We start from the raw sequence: 18,175 nt of genomic DNA on the forward strand, positions 1-18,175 counted from the left end.
CTCAAAAATCACTTTGAATACTTGAATACTCGATGTAAATATGTGACCCTAGGCACCTATTTATAGAGTTATGGAAAAGGATTTGGAATCCTATTAGGATACTAATTTATTTAATTATAATCCTACTAGGACTTTAATTAAATAAACTAAATCTTTTAGGATTAGATTTAATCATATGACAAATCCCGGTAGCCTTAGGATTCGAGTAACACACTTCGAGTGATACGCTAGCACCGCATGCAGGCCTTGCGGCCCACGCACAGCGCCAGCCCACTCGTCGCAGCCCCGCGCGCGCGCCAAGGCCATTGCTGGGCCTGGCCTTGCGCTGGACCGGGCGTGGCTTGGCAGCGTGTTTTTGGGCGCTTGGGCTTGCTGAGCGTAGGCCTGGCTTCGTGCTGGGCCTTCGTCTAGCAAGTCTCGTCCGATGCTAATTCGTACGACGCGCTTCCGATTAAATTCCCGATTCCGGAATTTATTTCCGATACGAACAATATTTAATATTTCCGATTCCGGAATTAATTTCCGTTTTGAACAAATATTTAATATTTCCGTTTCCGGAATTATTTTCCGATTCCGATAATATTTCCGATTCTGACAATATTTCCGTTTCCGGCAATATTTCCGATTCCGGCAATATTTCCATTTCCGATAATATTTTCCGATACGTACCATGTTTCCGTTTCCGGCAACATCTACGACTTGGATAATATTTACATTTCCGATACGATCCATATTTCCGTTTCCGGTAATATCATCGTTTCCGGAGTATTCATTTCTTGCCTGTGACGATCTCAGCTCCCACTGAAACCAAGATCCGTCGATTCCGAATATCCATAGATAGAGTATTTAATGCCATTAAATACTTGATCCGTTTACGTACTATTTGTGTGACCCTACGGGTTCAGTCAAGAGTAAGCTGTGGATTAATATCATTAATTCCACTTGAACTGAAGCGGCCTCTAGCTAGGCATTCAGCTCACTTGATCTTACTGAATTATTAACTTGTTAATTAATACTGAACCGCATTTATTAGACTTAACATTGAATGCATACTTTGACCAAGGGCATTATTTCCTTCAGTCTCCCACTTGTCCTTAGGGACAAGTGTGCATTTCCTAATTCCTTTGTCGCTCGATGCTTGCTCTTGAACATAAGGTAAGAGTTGTCATCCTTATTATGTCCAGAGGTGTTCCTCGGTTTCAGAGTTCAACTGATCAAATAAACAGATAATCATAGCCTATGATTCATCCGAGCACGGCCATGCATTTCACAGTTTCTAGCTCTCCGAGTGGCCTTGTACAACTTTTAAGCATCTCATCCCGATTTATGGGAGGACAATCCCAATCTTGCGATCTTGAGATTAGACTTCGTTTGATAGGTGATTACCTGAGCGTTGCCTTTATAGCCTCCTTTTACGGTGCGACGGTTGGTCAACGTCAAAGCAACCAGTTCTCAAACAAGTAATCTCAAATCACTCAGGTATTGAGGATTTAGTGTCTAATAATTTTAATGAAATTTACTTATGATAGATTTTCATCTATTACAGTAAAGTTTCATAGGTCTTTTCCGATACTAGTCTTCCCAAAGTAAGTATCTATGCAAATGATTATGACATTGCCATGTCCACATAGTTCAAGAAACAGAACTACTAGTCATCTTGCATTCTAATCGTCTAACATTTTCTATGCGTCCAATTTTATAGAAAACTCCGACTAGGGACCATTTTCAACCTTTGACATTCAAGTTCACTTGATAGACATTTCTTAGTCACAGGACTGGTCCTGACAGTCTATCTTGAATTTATCGTCAAATTGAAGGGACTCATCATTTAATACTAAACCAAGATTAAATGGAATATGAAAATACATTTCATATATGATAAATGTTCAACCCCAACGTTTTACAACCATGGGCCTCTAACCCATCTTTAAAACATTTCATGGAATTCAAAGCTATGCTTGATTTCCAGTGCTACAATGTGAGTGTTGCTTCTCACTTGTTGCATAGGTTTAGTTATCATGCTTTGCCAATCTTAATATCTTTTTCATCGAATGTTCTTCGAGATATGATGATAAGATCTTTTGAGTTTGTTTAGTATGTGATCTAGTCTTTCTTACTTCGATAGTGGTTCTACGCATTTTGCATTGAAGAACCATCAAGTCAGCAGACATATGATCTCACCCAAGTTCTTTGAAGAACTCTTTAACATAAACAACCCTATTTTATTGCTTCTTAGGCAATAAGTTCTTTCACTTCAACTGTATAGGTTGCTAGTGATGCTTTGTTTGGATTTACTTATCCAAGCAGTTCACAGATATGTGGAAGACTTTCCATCTGTATCTTAGAACATAGAAATTAATATTTAATTTCCCACGCAACAACTCATGGTCTCCAATCCATGTTGCCATTTCAAAACACGATGCTCTTTAGCTCGTCCTTGTCAATGGTGAACTCCAAAGGGTCTTGCTTGATCCTTTGCCAGTGTTTATGCATGTAGCATCAATATTTAGCATATCTTTATTTCCTTGAATCAAGAACTATTCCTATGTACCTTTTCAAGTACCATAAGTGTTCTTGATCTCAATCTAGTTGATCTTCACTTAGATCAATAGAGATTGGTATATGTTCGTCATGCCTAAAGTCATACGATACGTTTTTGGCGATCCTCATATTATATCATACATGATAAATTCTTTTGCAGAATAATTCCCAATTGAATTCTATTCATGTAACTTTAGCTCATCTAGTTTCAGTAGATACTGAATCCAGCTAAATTCTTTGACATATAATATAGGTTAAGAATCTCACTTAGATCCTTTGATGTTTAACTTAGTAAATGCTTATACATAGTTCAAACATTCTTTACTCAGATTTATTCATATGGGTCGAATATCTCCAATGGAGTCTTTCGTGTTTGATTTAGTAAATGCCATTATTTAATCCAAAACAATATTATAAGATCTTTGTAAATAGATCTTAATACCCAGTATGTACTAAGTTTCGCCATGGTCCATTATTGATGAATAATTTCAAACCTAAGTCATTAGCATTTGAATGTTATTTCACAATAGAGAGATATGTGTGATACACATAGGACCAAATAAGTTTTACGTACTCCCACTAAACTTCTTATATATCTATAAGAATCATGTATATTTTATGAAACTAAAATGCTTATTAGCTTCACTAAAATACAGTTCCAATTCCCAATTGCTTGCTTATATCTGTTCTTAGATTTCATAAGTTAGCATTCCTTTTCAAGCATTTATTTGGATCCACAAATCCTATGACATGCCATGTACATAGTTTTCTTCCAACATTTGATTGAGGAATACGTTTTGTCATCCAATTGTCATATGTACCAATATGCAATCATTGCTTGAGTTATAGACTTGAGCATTACGATTATGCATGAGGTTTCAACACAATCCATGCCATGAATTTGCTTGTAACCTTTAGCAACTAATCTAGATTTGTGTGTGAACACAATTCCATGTTTGATGGTTTTTATCCTTAAAACAAACTTGCAACCAATAGGTGTGAAACTATTCTTGCAAATCAACAAAATTTCAATTTTGTCAACAAAACATTGGTTATGTTTTATGGCCTTTAACCATCTAAAACATTTGAGTCTATATATGGCCTCTAACCATTTTAGGGAATCTGGGTTTCGTCATAGCTTTCTTATAGGTCACAAACTCATTAATAGTTTGACTGCAAGTTGTAGGTTTCTTCACTATTAATAGAAGAATCTCATAGTTTCATTGACCTGAACTCTATGCCTACTTGGGTATCAAACAATAGAATATCAACAGGCACTTTGAGAGTCCTTTGAATATTCTGTTCTCCTTGAAGCACTTGTAAACTCTTCTAAGAGATGTCTATTCTTTAAAGCCACTTCTAAAGTCCTTAAAGAATACGTGTTCGGATTTTCTAAAGAACTTCGAAAATCCTCCGGAATGTCCGTCTATGTTTGTTGTTCGCCTCGAAGACTTTCGAGGTCTATTTTCTCCCACTTGTCATTTTGGAAACGAATCTCCAAAAGGACATCATTTCGAGCAAACAAACGTTATGTTCTCAAAAATTCGTGGTAGAAACAATACCCTTGTGTCTCATTTGAATAAATCACAATGAAACATATATCTATACTTGGGCCTTAGTTTGTCGAATGACAAACACTAAGCTCCCACTGAGTTTTGCAACTCTCTAGATATATTTTATGAAAAGTTATTCTGAAATTACTTTTCAATAGCTTTGACGAATTTGGTTTAGTTTGGTGGTAGTTGAGCATTTTGTTTTAGAAATTATAGGAAAAGTCTTTATGATTCATCATTAATCGAATCAAGTACTAATTGACTTCGATTATTCCAACTAAGATATGCCATATCTTATGGACCAAGATTGTGAAATTACAACACACAATCATTGATGATCATATTTGGTCTCAAGTAATCATCAACATGATCTAACCTAGATCTTTATGATTTCTTGCCAAGTGGATTTTATACTTCTGAATTTTTGAACTAGCCAAACAGATTCAACTTATATCACATTTGAGTAAATAAACTTATATTCACTCAAATCCATGTGAAATAATTAAGTCATAAAACCTTTTTTAGCTTTGAACTCTATCGTCTAGGCGTTCTAACAATAGTTCATATTCTTTGTTACTTTCAACAAGTAAGACTAGCCTGTCTTAAGTTGATCTAGAAATCAACCAACTTTCAAAAGTCCATTAAAATAGAGCTTGTGAATGTTAACTTGTTGACATGGTCTAAGCAACAATGCCAAAGATTAGTGGAACTCAAATCAAGGGTTTGATTTGAACCTAGTAAAGTTCTTTAAAGAGTTGTTTGTTTTAATCAAGCATATTGCTCAACCTGTAATTGACCATTTCATTCAAATAAACAAACAAATATTGTTTTGTTTTTCTTGAATGTGAGTCTTTCTGTGTTTGAAAACAGAAATTTAGGTATGTTGATTATGGAACAAAATAGCCATTAAGTTCCAGCCTTTGAAAGGACTTAAAACAAACTAGATGACCCTACAACTAATGTAGCATTGCCATGCTTCATTTCCCACTTGTAGGTCATTAGTGTATCCTAGCTTCCATTGTTTGAGTTATTACCGAAGTAAGAACCTCAAGCGGTATATGATACCAAGGAAGTTTGATTCCTAGGTCACTTCTCTTTAAACATAAACTTATAGGTAGAAACGGAATCGTAAATTCCTTTCATTTGTTCCTCGTTTTCCTATTTCTTGTACCCTTTCTTATAGTCTTAAGAATTGAATTCTTTAGTGTTGACTTTTATACCTTGTTAGACATGTCCAATGTCACCCCAACAAGGTTCTTACCATTTAATTTATGTTGAATATTAAGTTTCAACTAGATGATCTTACCAGAAGCTTCTAAAGTTCTCTAAGCATCGATCTACTCGAATGTCTAGGGACTAGACTCATTCGAGAATTAAATGGAAAAAATATTTTAGGTTGTTAACCATTGGTAAGGCTGAGCGTTTAAACTCAATGCTTTATGATCTCAAAACTACATTGTATTTTGAATTCACAAGCACCAATTGGTTTGCCATTCGATTTTGATATTCGAAAACAACCATAAAAGTCGCTAAATGAAACGTACATTTTAAATTGCTCATTTTCTCTCATTTCCGTGAATCGTTCTTGAATTCACTACCAATCGAGGAAATTTACTGTTACCTTTCTAAAATGATTTATTGCAGTGCAAGATATTTAATTATAAACAATAATTAAAACATACATTGAAGCATGCAAAGTCTAAACATTTATCATGAATAATAACTTGAAAATGAAAGCAATCATGCAATTTAAACAAGTCATTAGCATTTTATTCGAATTATGTGTTCCGGCAGGTGTGAATAAAATGATTCCAAGATCCTAAAATCATTGAAGAACTAAGCACGGTTTGTCGACTTAATCCTAAAACATCTTAGGTAAGCAAAAGCCTTTTGCTAATAGTCTAGAAACTATTCTTGGTTGATAGGTACGTCTAAGAACTTATTAGGTAAACCTATCGATTTTGCCACGACATAAAAGGACTCCTTACTTATATCGTTGAGTTTCACCAAAACTAACATGTACTCACAATTATTTTTGTACCTTGCCCCTTTAGGACCAATAAGTAACACCTCGCTGAGCGAAAACTATTACTAGATTGATGTAAAGGATATCCAAACAAGTGTATATTTTGGCATGGCACCTTTTAACTCAATTTTTAAGTTTGGAACTTAAGGCTCTTACTATGTTGGTTAGATTTTAAGTGAACTAAAATCCTTAATCATGCAACATAATCAAGCTTTTGATCTCATGCATTTTAAGACATATTTAAAAGCAATAAATAACTTAAAACATGCATAAGATAAATGTGATCTAGTATAGCCCGACTTCATCTTGAAGCTTTAACTTCAAAGTCCGTCTTGAAAATCTCCGTGGGAGGCACCATTTTGTTCAAATAGAATAAGCTATAATTAAAACTAATTACAACTATTTGATGGTACGCAGACCATATTTGAATTGAAAAACAACTTTGGTCCTTTAGACCAATTACATTCAAATTAATGGTACGCAGGCCATATTTTCAATCCTATTTGGGCCATACTAGTCATAACCTGCAAAACAGTACATATACAATATATACCATTCATCCATTCATTAACATGAATGGCCCACATAGCTGGTTAGTAAAACACATTATGCATCACGTAAACATTTGCATCAATTAATCAAGGGCACCAATAATCTACCAATTATTCAGTCCTTGTTAATTCTAATCAAGTTGTTTTCACCTTAAGGATTTGTAGACCTAATCAAGAGTTTATGACTAAAAGGGGCTCCCACTTAAACCAATAAATTCATATGCTTTACTAATTTTAAACATAAAAATGTATTTCTAGTCTAACCGGAAACATACAAATTTAATTAAAATTTAAAGCTCATATAAATTTATAATTGAATCCACAAAGTTTAATTTAATTTCAGTCGTATTTAAATTAATTCATGATTTTAATTTTAGTAAAATAATTAGAATAAATAAAATTTATTATAATTACAATATTCAAAATTAAAATCCAAGAAAATAATTTAAATTATTGATTTTAAAATTAATTAAAATTACGTAAACTGAAAATTTCAAATTAAAATTTCAAAACGATCTAATCGCAACGCAACAATCCCACGCAACGCACGCCCATGGGCCACACGCACACAGCCATCGCTGGCCATGTGCGCGCAGCCCATGCGCTGCGTCGCATCGCTGCTGCTCACCATCGCAAGGCATCACGCGAGCTGGTGCTCGCTGCGCGCGCCAGTGCTCGACGCAACAAGCATGCTGCCGCAGCCCATCGCTGGGCGCAGCGCTCGTCGCACGTCGCAACAAGCACGCTGCTTGCCATCGCTGGGCGCAACGCTTGTCGCACGCACAATAGCGCTCGCACGCCATCGCTGGGCGCAGCGCTCGTCGCACGCACAATAGCGCTCGCACGCCATCGCTGGGCGCAGCGCTCGTCGTACGCACAACAGCGCTCGCTGCGCGCGAGCTATCGATGCTTGGCGCAGCACTCGTGGCACGCGAGCTTACGCTCGCTGCGCGCGAGGCTCCGCACGCTTGCGCGAGGCAGTGCGCGTTGTGGCGCAGCTCGCTTGCTGCCCACACGCGACTGCTCGTGCCTTGCTCTCGCCCTCGCCCATTCGCCCATTGCACACAGCCCACGACACAAGGCAGGGCTGCTGCCTTGTGCTCGTGCACCATGGCCTTGCTCATTGCATTCGTACCGCATGGGCGACGAGCTCCCTTGCTCGTCGTCACATGCCCACACTATACAACACCCCTTAAGGGTAACACGTAGCGTCCATTGCTTTGTGCGTGCAAGTTATATGAGCGAATCGCATAAAAATTTAAAATTTATATTCAAAATTAATGACAAATTTATAAATAATATTGATTTCATAATTTTAGGGCGAAAAATCGAAAATTTATTATTCAATTGATTTCCGATTAACATGGATTCAAGTCTAGGTCATAAAAATTTAAAATTTAACATAAATTTACAATTTTTATGGTGTTTTTTAATCATAGGTATCTAATTAAATTATAATTAATTATGAAAATCAAATTAATTCTAAATTATTCTAATTTTCAACAAATTAATCATAATTACAAATTAGATTGCATAATTAACAAGGCTAGGCATTCAAACTTGTTAAACATATACAGTAGGTCAATCAAAAATTCAAGATTTATCAACAAGAATCGCAAATATTTAATTTAACATCTTAAATTTACGAAATTTTGCATTCGAAAAACTAAAACCTCCGAAAAGTCATAGTTAGGTTTCGAATTTGAGAATTCTGGGTTCGGCCGAAAACTACTTTTTTTGTCAAAATTTTAGAATGCCTTTTACATGCGGAATTGACACAAAAATCACTCGATTTGGATGAGTAACGAAGAAACTGCCGAAAAACTGCGTACGTATAATTAAATAAACGCAATTTGCAATTAATTAACAATTACGAAAATTAATCACCCCTTTTAATTCTTGCAAATTTGTAATATTTAACCATGTTCATGCAATTTAGATTATGAAAATAATAAGAGGCTCGTGATACCACTGTTAGGTTATGATACATATGACAATTCATAAATCATGCGGAAAAACCATAAAGCCAGGAAAGCATATTATTTACACATAATCATTTAGCATAGTTTAGATGCATACTCTTTGTTGCGTGCCTTCCCTAGCTGCGCCCGAACCGAACAAGAACAAATCTTTAGGACTCCAAGTGTCGTCCCTCCGTAGATAGTCCACAGCACGTCCGGATCCGCCTTAAGCTTGACCAACTAGGATCGCCCTTAAGGTACTTAGAATTTTCGGAACTTTATAGGCAATTGTATGACTGAATTTTTGCTCTCAAAAATCACTTTGAATACTTGAATACTCGATGTAAATATGTGACCCTAGGCACCTATTTATAGAGTTATGGAAAAGGATTTGGAATCCTATTAGGATACTAATTTATTCAATTATAATCCTACTAGGACTTTAATTAAATAAACTAAATCTTTTAGGATTAGATTTAATCATATGACAAATCCCGGTAGCCTTAGGATTCGAGTAACACACTTCGAGTGATACGCTAGCACCGCACGCAGGCCTTGCGGCCCACGCACAGCGCCAGCCCACTCGTCGCAGCCCCGCGCGCGCGCCAAGGCCATTGCTGGGCCTGGCCTTGCGCTGGACCGGGCGTGGCTTGGCAGCGTGTTTTGGGGCGCTTGGGCTTGCTGAGCGTAGGCCTGACTTCGTGCTGGGCCTTTGTCTAGCAAGTCTCGTCCGATGCTAATTCGTACGACGCGCTTCCGATTAAATTCCCGATTCCGGAATTTATTTCCGATACGAACAATATTTAATATTTCCGATTCCGGAATTAATTTCCGTTTCGAACAAATATTTAATATTTCCGTTTCCGGAATTATTTTCCGATTCCGATAATATTTCCGATTCTGACAATATTTCTTTTTCCGGCAATATTTCCGATTCCGGCAATATTTCCATTTCCGATAATATTTTCCGATACGTACCATGTTTCCGTTTCCGGCAACATCTACGACTTGGATAATATTTACATTTCCGATACGATCCATATTTCCGTTTCCGGTAATATCATCGTTTCCGGATTATTCATTTCTTGCCTGTGACGATCTCAGCTCCCACTGAAACCAAGATCCGTCGATTCCGAATATCCATAGATAGAGTATTTAATGCCATTAAATACTTGATCCGTTTACGTACTATTTGTGTGACCCTACGGGTTCAGTCAAGAGTAAGCTGTGGATTAATATCATTAATTCCACTTAAACTGAAGCGGCCTCTAGCTAGGCATTCAGCTCACTTGATCTCACTGAATTATTAACTTGTTAATTAATACTGAACCGCATTTATTAGACTTAACATTGAATGCATACTTGGACCAAGGGCATTATTTCCTTCAGCATGAACACTTGATGGTAACTTGAGAAGGCATCCATGAAGCTGAGCAGTGCATGGCCGCTGGTAGAGTCGACCAATTGGTCTATCCTCGGTAGGGGATAGCAGTCTTTGGGGCAGGCTCGGTTCAGATCTGTGAAATCCACGCACATTCGCCAAGAGCCGTTTGCTTTCTTGACCATCACCACGTTGGCCAACCATTTTGGGTACATGCATGGCTCGACGAATCCAGCTTCCTGCAACTTTTTCACCTCTTCGGCGATGTCTTTGTTTTTCTCCGAGGAGTAATTCCTCTTCTTCTGTTTGATTGGCCGAGCTTCAGCGTTGACGTCCAGCTTGTGACAAATCAACTTCGGATTTATCCCTGGCATATCTGCTGCTGACCATGCAAAAATGTCTTTGTGATCCCTGAGCAGTTGGATCAAATCGATTCGGAGCCCAGAGCTTAGGCCCTTGCCTATTCGGACGCTCCTGTCTGAATCCTCTTCGAGGAAGATATCCTCAATTTCTTGATCTGGCTCGGGAGATAGGGTTTCGGGGCGGGCATCAACCTCCGCGGTAGATAAGCTGCTCGTGCCTGCTTTTCTCCTCTTTGCCTCGTTCTCCTCTCCTGGAGCATCTTTCTTTTCTCCCTCAGCCTCGGAACCGTCTCCTAATTTAGGCTTTCGGATGGCGGTGTGGCAGGTTCTTCTTGCAACCTCTTGATCACCTCTAATTCGTTCGGCGAATCCTGCGTCCGAGACGTATATCATCAGCTGATGGTACGTGGATGGGACTGCTTGCATCTTGTGAATCATGGTTCTTCCCATGATTACGTTGTATACTTAGTCGCAATCCATCACTAAGAATTCGTCTCGAAGGGTTTTTGCTGCTTGACCTTCGCCCACTGTGACTGGTAGGGTGATCTTTCCGCGAGGGATAACTGCGGATCCGTTGAATCCGATCAGGGGGTAGCTGACTTTCGTCAATGCTTCCTCTGACTCCTCGAGGATCAGTTGCTCGAAGCAATTTCTGAAGATGATGTTGACGGCACTCCCTCCGTCAACCAACACTCGGTGTACGTTGTGGTTATTGAGGTCCATGGAAATGACCAAAGGATCGTCATGTTTGTACTGGACCCCGAAGCAATCATCGGCAGTGAAGGTCATGTTAGGGGGGTGTGGTTGGTTATCTCTCACTGCGCTGAAGTTGACTCGATGGGAGAGAGCTCTTAGGTGTTTCTTGCTGGCCTGGCCAGACCTCTGTCCCCCGAACACCACTAGGATGTCATTCTTTTTGTGCCCTGTTGCTTCGTAAACGCTTTTCTGGGATTGCTCGTGTTGTTTGCCGCTTGCGGCCTTTTCTTTTTCCTCCCTTCGGTCTAACAAGTATTGCTTCAGGTAACCTCGGCGAACGAGGTCCTCAATGTTGTCTTTCAGTGAGTTTCATTCTTCAGTGTGGTGACCGAAGTCATCGTGAAACTCGCACCATTTGTTCTTGTTTCTCCGAGCTGGGTTAGACTTGAGCTTCTCTGGTAGCTTCCACTTCTCATCATTTCTGTTGAGGCTAAAGATTTCCTTTCGGGGCAGAGCTAGGGGAGTGTAGTTAGCGTATTTGGGTTGAAGTTCACCCCTTCTCCCGTATTTCTTCGGGCTCATATCTCTAACTCCTACCTTCTCCTTCCCTTTTCTTGAGCTGCCCTCGGGCTTGCTCTGGACATTTTTTGTATCTCTCGGATCCGACGATCCTTTCAACCTTGCAGCAGCTTTGTTGAACTCTTCGGTTCTGATGAATGCATCAGCCATTTGGAGTACGTCGGCTATTTTGGAGGGGTTTTTCATTGAAAGTTTGTCACGGAATTTCCCTTCCTGGTGCGCGTGCTTCAAAGCGAAAATGGCCACGTCTGGCGGCAAGTTTGGTATGTTTGTTGATTCCTTCATGAATCTGGCCATGAATTCTCTTAGACTTTCGTCTCTTTCTTGTTGGATTGAGGTTAATTCTGCGGTGGTTCGTTCGGGGCGATTATTGCTCACGAACTGCGTGCAGAATCTCTTTTTCAACTTCTTCCAGCTTTTGATCGATCCCTTCGGCAGCGATCTAAACCACTCTCCCGCCACTCCGGTTAGCGTGGTTGGGAAATATTTGTACCAACACGCCTCGGAGTAGGGGCTCAAGAACATTTGTTGCTCATAGGAGATAATGTGATCCCTCGGATCTGTGGTTCCGCTATATGTCAGGTGTGCTGGCAGCCTCACCTTAGGGATTTCTTCCATGATCAGCTCGTCCGAGAAAGGGGATGACGTGGGAGTCATGATTCTTTTCCCGAGTCTAGCCCTGATGCCTTCGTTTGCCGAGGTTCTGTGATTAGAACGCTCGGGCGTACGATGGGGGCTAGGGGTTCGATCATGCCTCCTGTCTCTTCTTCTTTCTCGGCTACTGACCTCGGGTCGTTCTCCAGATCTACTTGATTCGCCTACCCCGAGTCTCGAATGGATCGAAGGTCTTAACCTTGAATGGACCGAGGGCCTCAACCTGCTGAGCACCGAGCTTCGGATCCGAGTGTTACGAGTAGTCGATTCGCTTTGGAGAGCTGTTGGAGTAGGCGTTGGTCTTGCAAACCAATCTGGCTGTTGTTGTGCTCTTTTTTGGGTGTCCCACGTGCTTTCCATCCATCTCGACGTCAGGTGTGTTCCTGTCAAGGGAGGGAGCTCTCGTTCGGGTCTGGACACCTCTACACTGGGCGGCTCGTTCAGCCGTCGCCTAGTCCTCCTCTCCTCTCTGCGGTCTTTTGCCAATCCTTGTTGTTTCTCGTTGAAGAGGAAGTTTTGCATGTTGGTCATGGCCGCAGTGAGTTCTTCCCTAGTTGGAATCGGAGGTCCTGCGTTTGTGGCGGTCGTAGCTCTGCTTGGCTGTGACCTCGCCACTGATTGAGGGTGCCCTCCTTCGTCAGATTCTGAATCTGACCGCACTATCATATCGTCATCATTGTTGTTGACAGCATCATTAACCATTTTGCAGAAAGAGGTGGTTAATGTCTTTCAAAGGCTTTGAAGTGTTCTTCCCCACAGACGGCGCCAAATTGTTCTGGTGTTGTAAAGGTGGAAACAATGGGCTTCGAATGAAGGCCCTTTCGTATGTGTTGAAGATCTTGCTTGCTTGAATGAGTCGAGTCCGAATTCACCTGCACAAGAGTAAAGTCACTAGCCTCGGGGGTGTTTCCGAGAAAAGCCCCTCCGATGCCTAAGTAAGAACGATGCTTGGATTCTAGAGAGAAGTTCTCTAGAAGAGTAGTCTTAAGGCGATAAATTGGACGTACCTTGAGGTGTGAGCCTTGGCGGCCTATTTATAGTGTTTGCATAATAAATGCCCATAGGTCATTTATTGCTATTGGGCCTTGAGCCTTAATGGATGGCTGAATAGCCATTGTGGTAGGTTTGATGCTGTTGTTTAGAGCCATTGGGCTTTGGACTTAGTGGCCCAATTGAATATCAATTGGGAGCCCAAACACCTTGTATATTCAAATATAAGTATAACTTGATATAACTCAAATACGAAACTATGGTAACACCCAATTTTACAATATACAAGAATGATAATCATATAAAATCCTAATCATAGTACTAACTCAAATATACTCATAAAAGTCCTAACTTAAACTAATTAAAGTTATCGATTCTAATTCCCTATCTAACGTAAACAAAGAGTACGACTAGTTACCGTGCCCAACTGGAGGCGATTAGATTCGTGTATTACACCTTGATATTCTCACACGGCTCACCCCTTCTTGCATTGGTCACGCCAACTTCAAACATGAGCGTGTTTGTGGACTATCCAATCTATCGAACGTATGACAAGTAGAAGCCAAATAAAAACTTGCATGTGGAAGGAAACAAGATGAAGGTAAAAAGAACCATTGTTTGATTACTTGAAGGAGACAATGAAAGAGGGAAAAGAAACGAGTGCTCACGGAAGAAATGAGAACCATAAGGTGGTTTCATTTATCAAATTAAACTCAAAGACATTTAAAGAATGGTATTGAATGGCCAAAAGTCATTTATAAGAGAAAAAGCCAATGGTCTCTCAACCCTTCACTCCCGGAAATAAGAGGAAAAATAAAGATTAGTTTTCTAAATCTTAAATTCTATTAATTAACAAAATGAATAAAACTCTTCATTTTCTCTTAATCTCTCGCTGAAAAAAACTAACAAAGATGATTCATATCATCGTGACTTTCTTATTAAAATAAACTAGCTTTTAAGCCCGTTCATAGAACGGGCGGTTGTATAGTAGTTGTTCATATGTCTTTTGAAGTTTTAATTAGTGAGTACTTCTGATTTTTGGTAATATATGAATTAAATAGAGGCGTAATTTGAAGGTTGGAAAAATATAACAATTATATGTTGAATAAATATTGGATGTTAAAGGGCAGAGTGGAAGAGACTAATGAGTATATTAGACTACTAATAACTTGATGTTGAATAAGGAAAATGGAGTGGAAGAGGCATTAGAAGTTGTAAATCATAGAAACAATAAAGATAAATTGAAAAAAACAAAAAACAAAATGATGGATGAGATGTCACATGGCTTCTAATAATGAGATGCCACATGGCTTCTAATAATGTATGGTGTTCCTTTTTAAATACTAGGTATAGATTAGGTATAGATTAAATAAACTAAGAAAATAAAAATACATCATAACTAAATAAAAACGTTGATTTAAGAATAATAAACATTAAAATTATGAGTTAATAACTTATATTTTTATTGAAGGATACTTTTAAGAATATTAATACTATCTTATAAAGGCTCGAAATTGCAGGGAAAACGAGGAGTTGGAACTCCAAAGCATATGAAAATCTAATAAAAAAAATAATGATAAGGTAAATAGAAAGTTTAATGGGTTGGCAACTAAAACTCACGGTTAACAAAGAGAAAATGGTGGATGATTAAGGGTCTACTAATTACACGGTCATCATTAAACCAAACCATTAGAAAAATGAAATTAAGTAATGTTTTTAACAAATAGTTGGTCCAAAAAGAATAATAATAATGCATAAGAAGAGTAACAACAACTAAGTATAAATAAAGTATAAATTGACTAATTAAAATAGGAAAATATTAAGAAGGGTAAAGTTTAAAGATATTAATATACATTTTAGAAACACTAAAAATATGGGGTGTTACAGGTACCCAATGGAGCTTTATGCAATGGAGCTTTAGTAGCCGATGGTGCTTTAGTAGCTGATGTTGCTTTAGTTCCTGCTTTAGTTGTAGTTCATGCTTTAACTTTTGTACATGCTTCAGTTTTAGTACTCGCTTGACTATATGAATCATTTGAGGTTTCATTTGTTGAATTGTTTTCCTAAAATTAAAACAAAATGTAAAGACATTCAAAAACAGAAAGTTAAATATTCATTTTAAAGAATAAAATATTAATATCTACCTTGTCAGATGATTCTACATTTTATCAACAACAGCAACTCTTCTAAAATATTTTAGAGGTGGCTTCGGAAAAGAAGCATCAACCTGAAATAATATAATGATCATTTATCAGATTATAATGTTCATATATTTATATCTATATGTTCAAACTTCACAAGATAATCAACCTGAAATAGTGAAGGATCTAGTACAACTAGATCAGATGAATCACTAAGAGAATTAGAGAAAATCAAAGGGGTCCAACTTCATCCAACTCCTTCAAAAACCAAGCACAAAAATAATAATTAAAAGAACGTTCAATTACTTAAATGTAAATGATCAATTTATAAAACATATATGTTCAAATATTAATAAAATATTTACCATGACTGCAGATTGAGCCATAAACCTTGTTGCATCTGTAAATTTTGCTTTTTTCCTCCTCCAATTCCCTTTAGCTTTATTGTAGATTTTCTAAACTGTACTCTTCAATCTGTCATTCCTCTCACCTTTTTTCCTTAAATTCTGTGGGTTTTTTACTAAGGGCACAAAAATATCTTCACACTCTTTAAGATCATAAAAGTCAATAGTACCCTTAATACTCTCCACTTTTTCTTTTAGAAGACCAAAGGCAGAATCAACATCAGCCCTAGCTTGAAGAGAATCTTGACTACATAACCAGCCTACCAAAATTCCTAAGGGTTTGTTCCCTCCAAACAGAAGTCGCGACTATATTGGAATTTTCACCATCATCTTCAACCAAATGACTGCACATAGCCGCTTTTGTCCACCTCTTCAATATATAAAGATTGGGAATCTTTGGGTTACAATGCGCATGATAAACACGAAGCAAATGAGAACATAAAAAACCCATTTCAGTAAAGTACTGACAAGTACAATCCACAACAAAAGTCTCTTGGTTAAACCGAACTTCATGTTTAATCAAGTCTTTTTTAGGCCTCCACACATAATAACTTTTCTCTATGGTTGTGTTTCCGCGTTTTTCTTCTTGAGAACATGCCATCCCTTTAAGAAATTGTTCTTCAAACAACACATATGCTTCTATAGTGTAAATCGTTCTCGCATGAAGAAGAATTCTGCAATTTTTAGCAGCAACTTCTGGTCTACCTTTCCAATTTCTGTAATCATGACCATTCTGTTTGCTCCTCCACTCAGAAATAACATCCAAAAAAACATGATAAAAATCACATAATCCTTGTGTCTTATTAAGTCGATGGGAAACTGACTTGTTGGTAGTTTCACAACATTGTGATGATAAAACACCACCAGACCAATAGTTCTTAGAATAAGCAGGACACCACATCTCTCTGATTGTATATAAATTCTTCAACCATGGATTTTCAGCGCATTTATAGTGAGTCAACATTCTGAAAAACAAAATGATCATTATAAAAATCAAATTTGTTCATTTGAATATACCTATTTGTTCAAAGTCAGAAAAATCATATAACTTACTAATAACATGAATTACTAAAATGTTCACTTCTTTATAACTAGATGATCCATATTATTTGTTACTTTGAAGTAAATAAGTAATTAGAATTAGTTATCTTGGCCAATAATATTCTAATTCAGCAGCAGTTTCACAATACTTCAGGAGATAACTGAAAGTGTCACAAAAACCATCTAAAGCTCTATATTGCCCAATATGCTTCTTTGAAATCTCCCCAATATGCCATGTACATAATCTATGTCTAGCATCTGGAAAAACATTCCTTATCCAGGCAGCAATGGATGGAGCTTGGTCTGTCATAATGGTTATTGGGGGATTTCCACCCATTGATGTAAGGAAAAGTTTGAAAAAGCCAATTAAAAGATTCAGTTTTTTCATTGATAACAAAAACCATTCCAAACATAACATTATTAGAATGATGGTTCATACCAACAAAAGGAGCACAAATCATATCATATTTATTGGTCCTATAAGTAGTATCAAAAACCAATAAATCCACAAAATAATCATAATCTCTCTTCATCCTACCATCACGCCAAAAGAAACTTAAAAGTCCCTCTTCTTCACTAAGCTCAAAGTCATAATAAAAACCTTCTTCACTGGAATTTCTTTGAGCAAAATACTTGATTAACTGTTGATAGTCATGTTAGGTTATAAATAATACAGTAATATAATTCATGCGGAAAAACCATAAAGCCAGAATCCAAATTAATTGCCACATAGTCAATTAGCATAATTTAGGTTACATACAATATGATGCGTGCCTTCCCTAGCTGCTCCCGAACCGAAAAAGAACAAGTCTTTAGAGCCCCAAACGTTTCCCCTCCGTAGAAAGTCCACAGCATGTTCGGATCCGCCTTAGGTTTAACCAACTAGGATTTTACTTAAGGTTTTACGTATTCGGGTTAGGCTATATTATGTTCTCCCTTGAACACACTGAGAGTAAAGAATGTGATTTTATATGTAATTGATGTATATAATTATGAGGCCCTAGCCTCATATTTATAGGGTAGGAAATAAGGAATTTGAGTCTTACTAGGAAGAGAATTACTAACCCTGCTAGGATTGAAATTCTTATCCAATTAGAATTGTAACATTAATTAAACTCTTAATTAAATCAATTCCAGTAGGACTAGGGATACTTAATCCAAGGTTACTTGGGAATTAAGCAATCGGACTTTTCTTGGAGCTCAAGACGAAGCAACCCAACGCAGCCACAACGGGCCACGTTGGTGCGCCTGCCTGCCTAGCGCTGCGGCCTTGCCTTGGTGTAGACACCTACTTT

The 18,175-nt window shown here is 38.0% G+C and overlaps 1 protein-coding gene across 1 annotated transcript; it reads right to left on the bottom strand.

Moving 5' to 3' along the window:
• Positions 1 to 15,452: 15,452 nt before the first annotated feature.
• LOC130472060 (protein FAR1-RELATED SEQUENCE 5-like) lies at positions 15,453 to 17,217 on the bottom strand. Its single transcript, XM_056842474.1, has 3 exons — positions 17,030 to 17,217; positions 16,096 to 16,804; positions 15,453 to 15,521 (listed from the first exon to the last, which is right to left on the bottom strand). The coding sequence occupies exons 1-3, from the start codon at positions 17,215 to 17,217 to the stop codon at positions 15,453 to 15,455; spliced, it is 966 nt and encodes a 321-aa protein (XP_056698452.1).
• Positions 17,218 to 18,175: the final 958 nt, after the last annotated feature.

The sequence above is a fragment of the Spinacia oleracea genome, chromosome 4 (genome assembly GCF_020520425.1).
Source record: "Spinacia oleracea cultivar Varoflay chromosome 4, BTI_SOV_V1, whole genome shotgun sequence".
Taxonomy (NCBI): Eukaryota; Viridiplantae; Streptophyta; class Magnoliopsida; order Caryophyllales; family Amaranthaceae; genus Spinacia; species Spinacia oleracea.

Coding starts and splice junctions, on each gene's coding strand:
- LOC130472060 (XM_056842474.1), bottom strand. CDS start 17,217: ATGGGTGGAAATCCCCCAATAACCATTATGACAGACCAAGCTCCATCC. Junction 16,805..17,029: donor ACTTTCAGTTATCTCCTGAA/GTATTGTGAAAC, acceptor TTTGTTTTTCAG/AATGTTGACTCACTATAAAT. Junction 15,522..16,095: donor TTAGGAATTTTGGTAGGCTG/GTTATGTAGTCA, acceptor ATATTATTTCAG/GTTGATGCTTCTTTTCCGAA.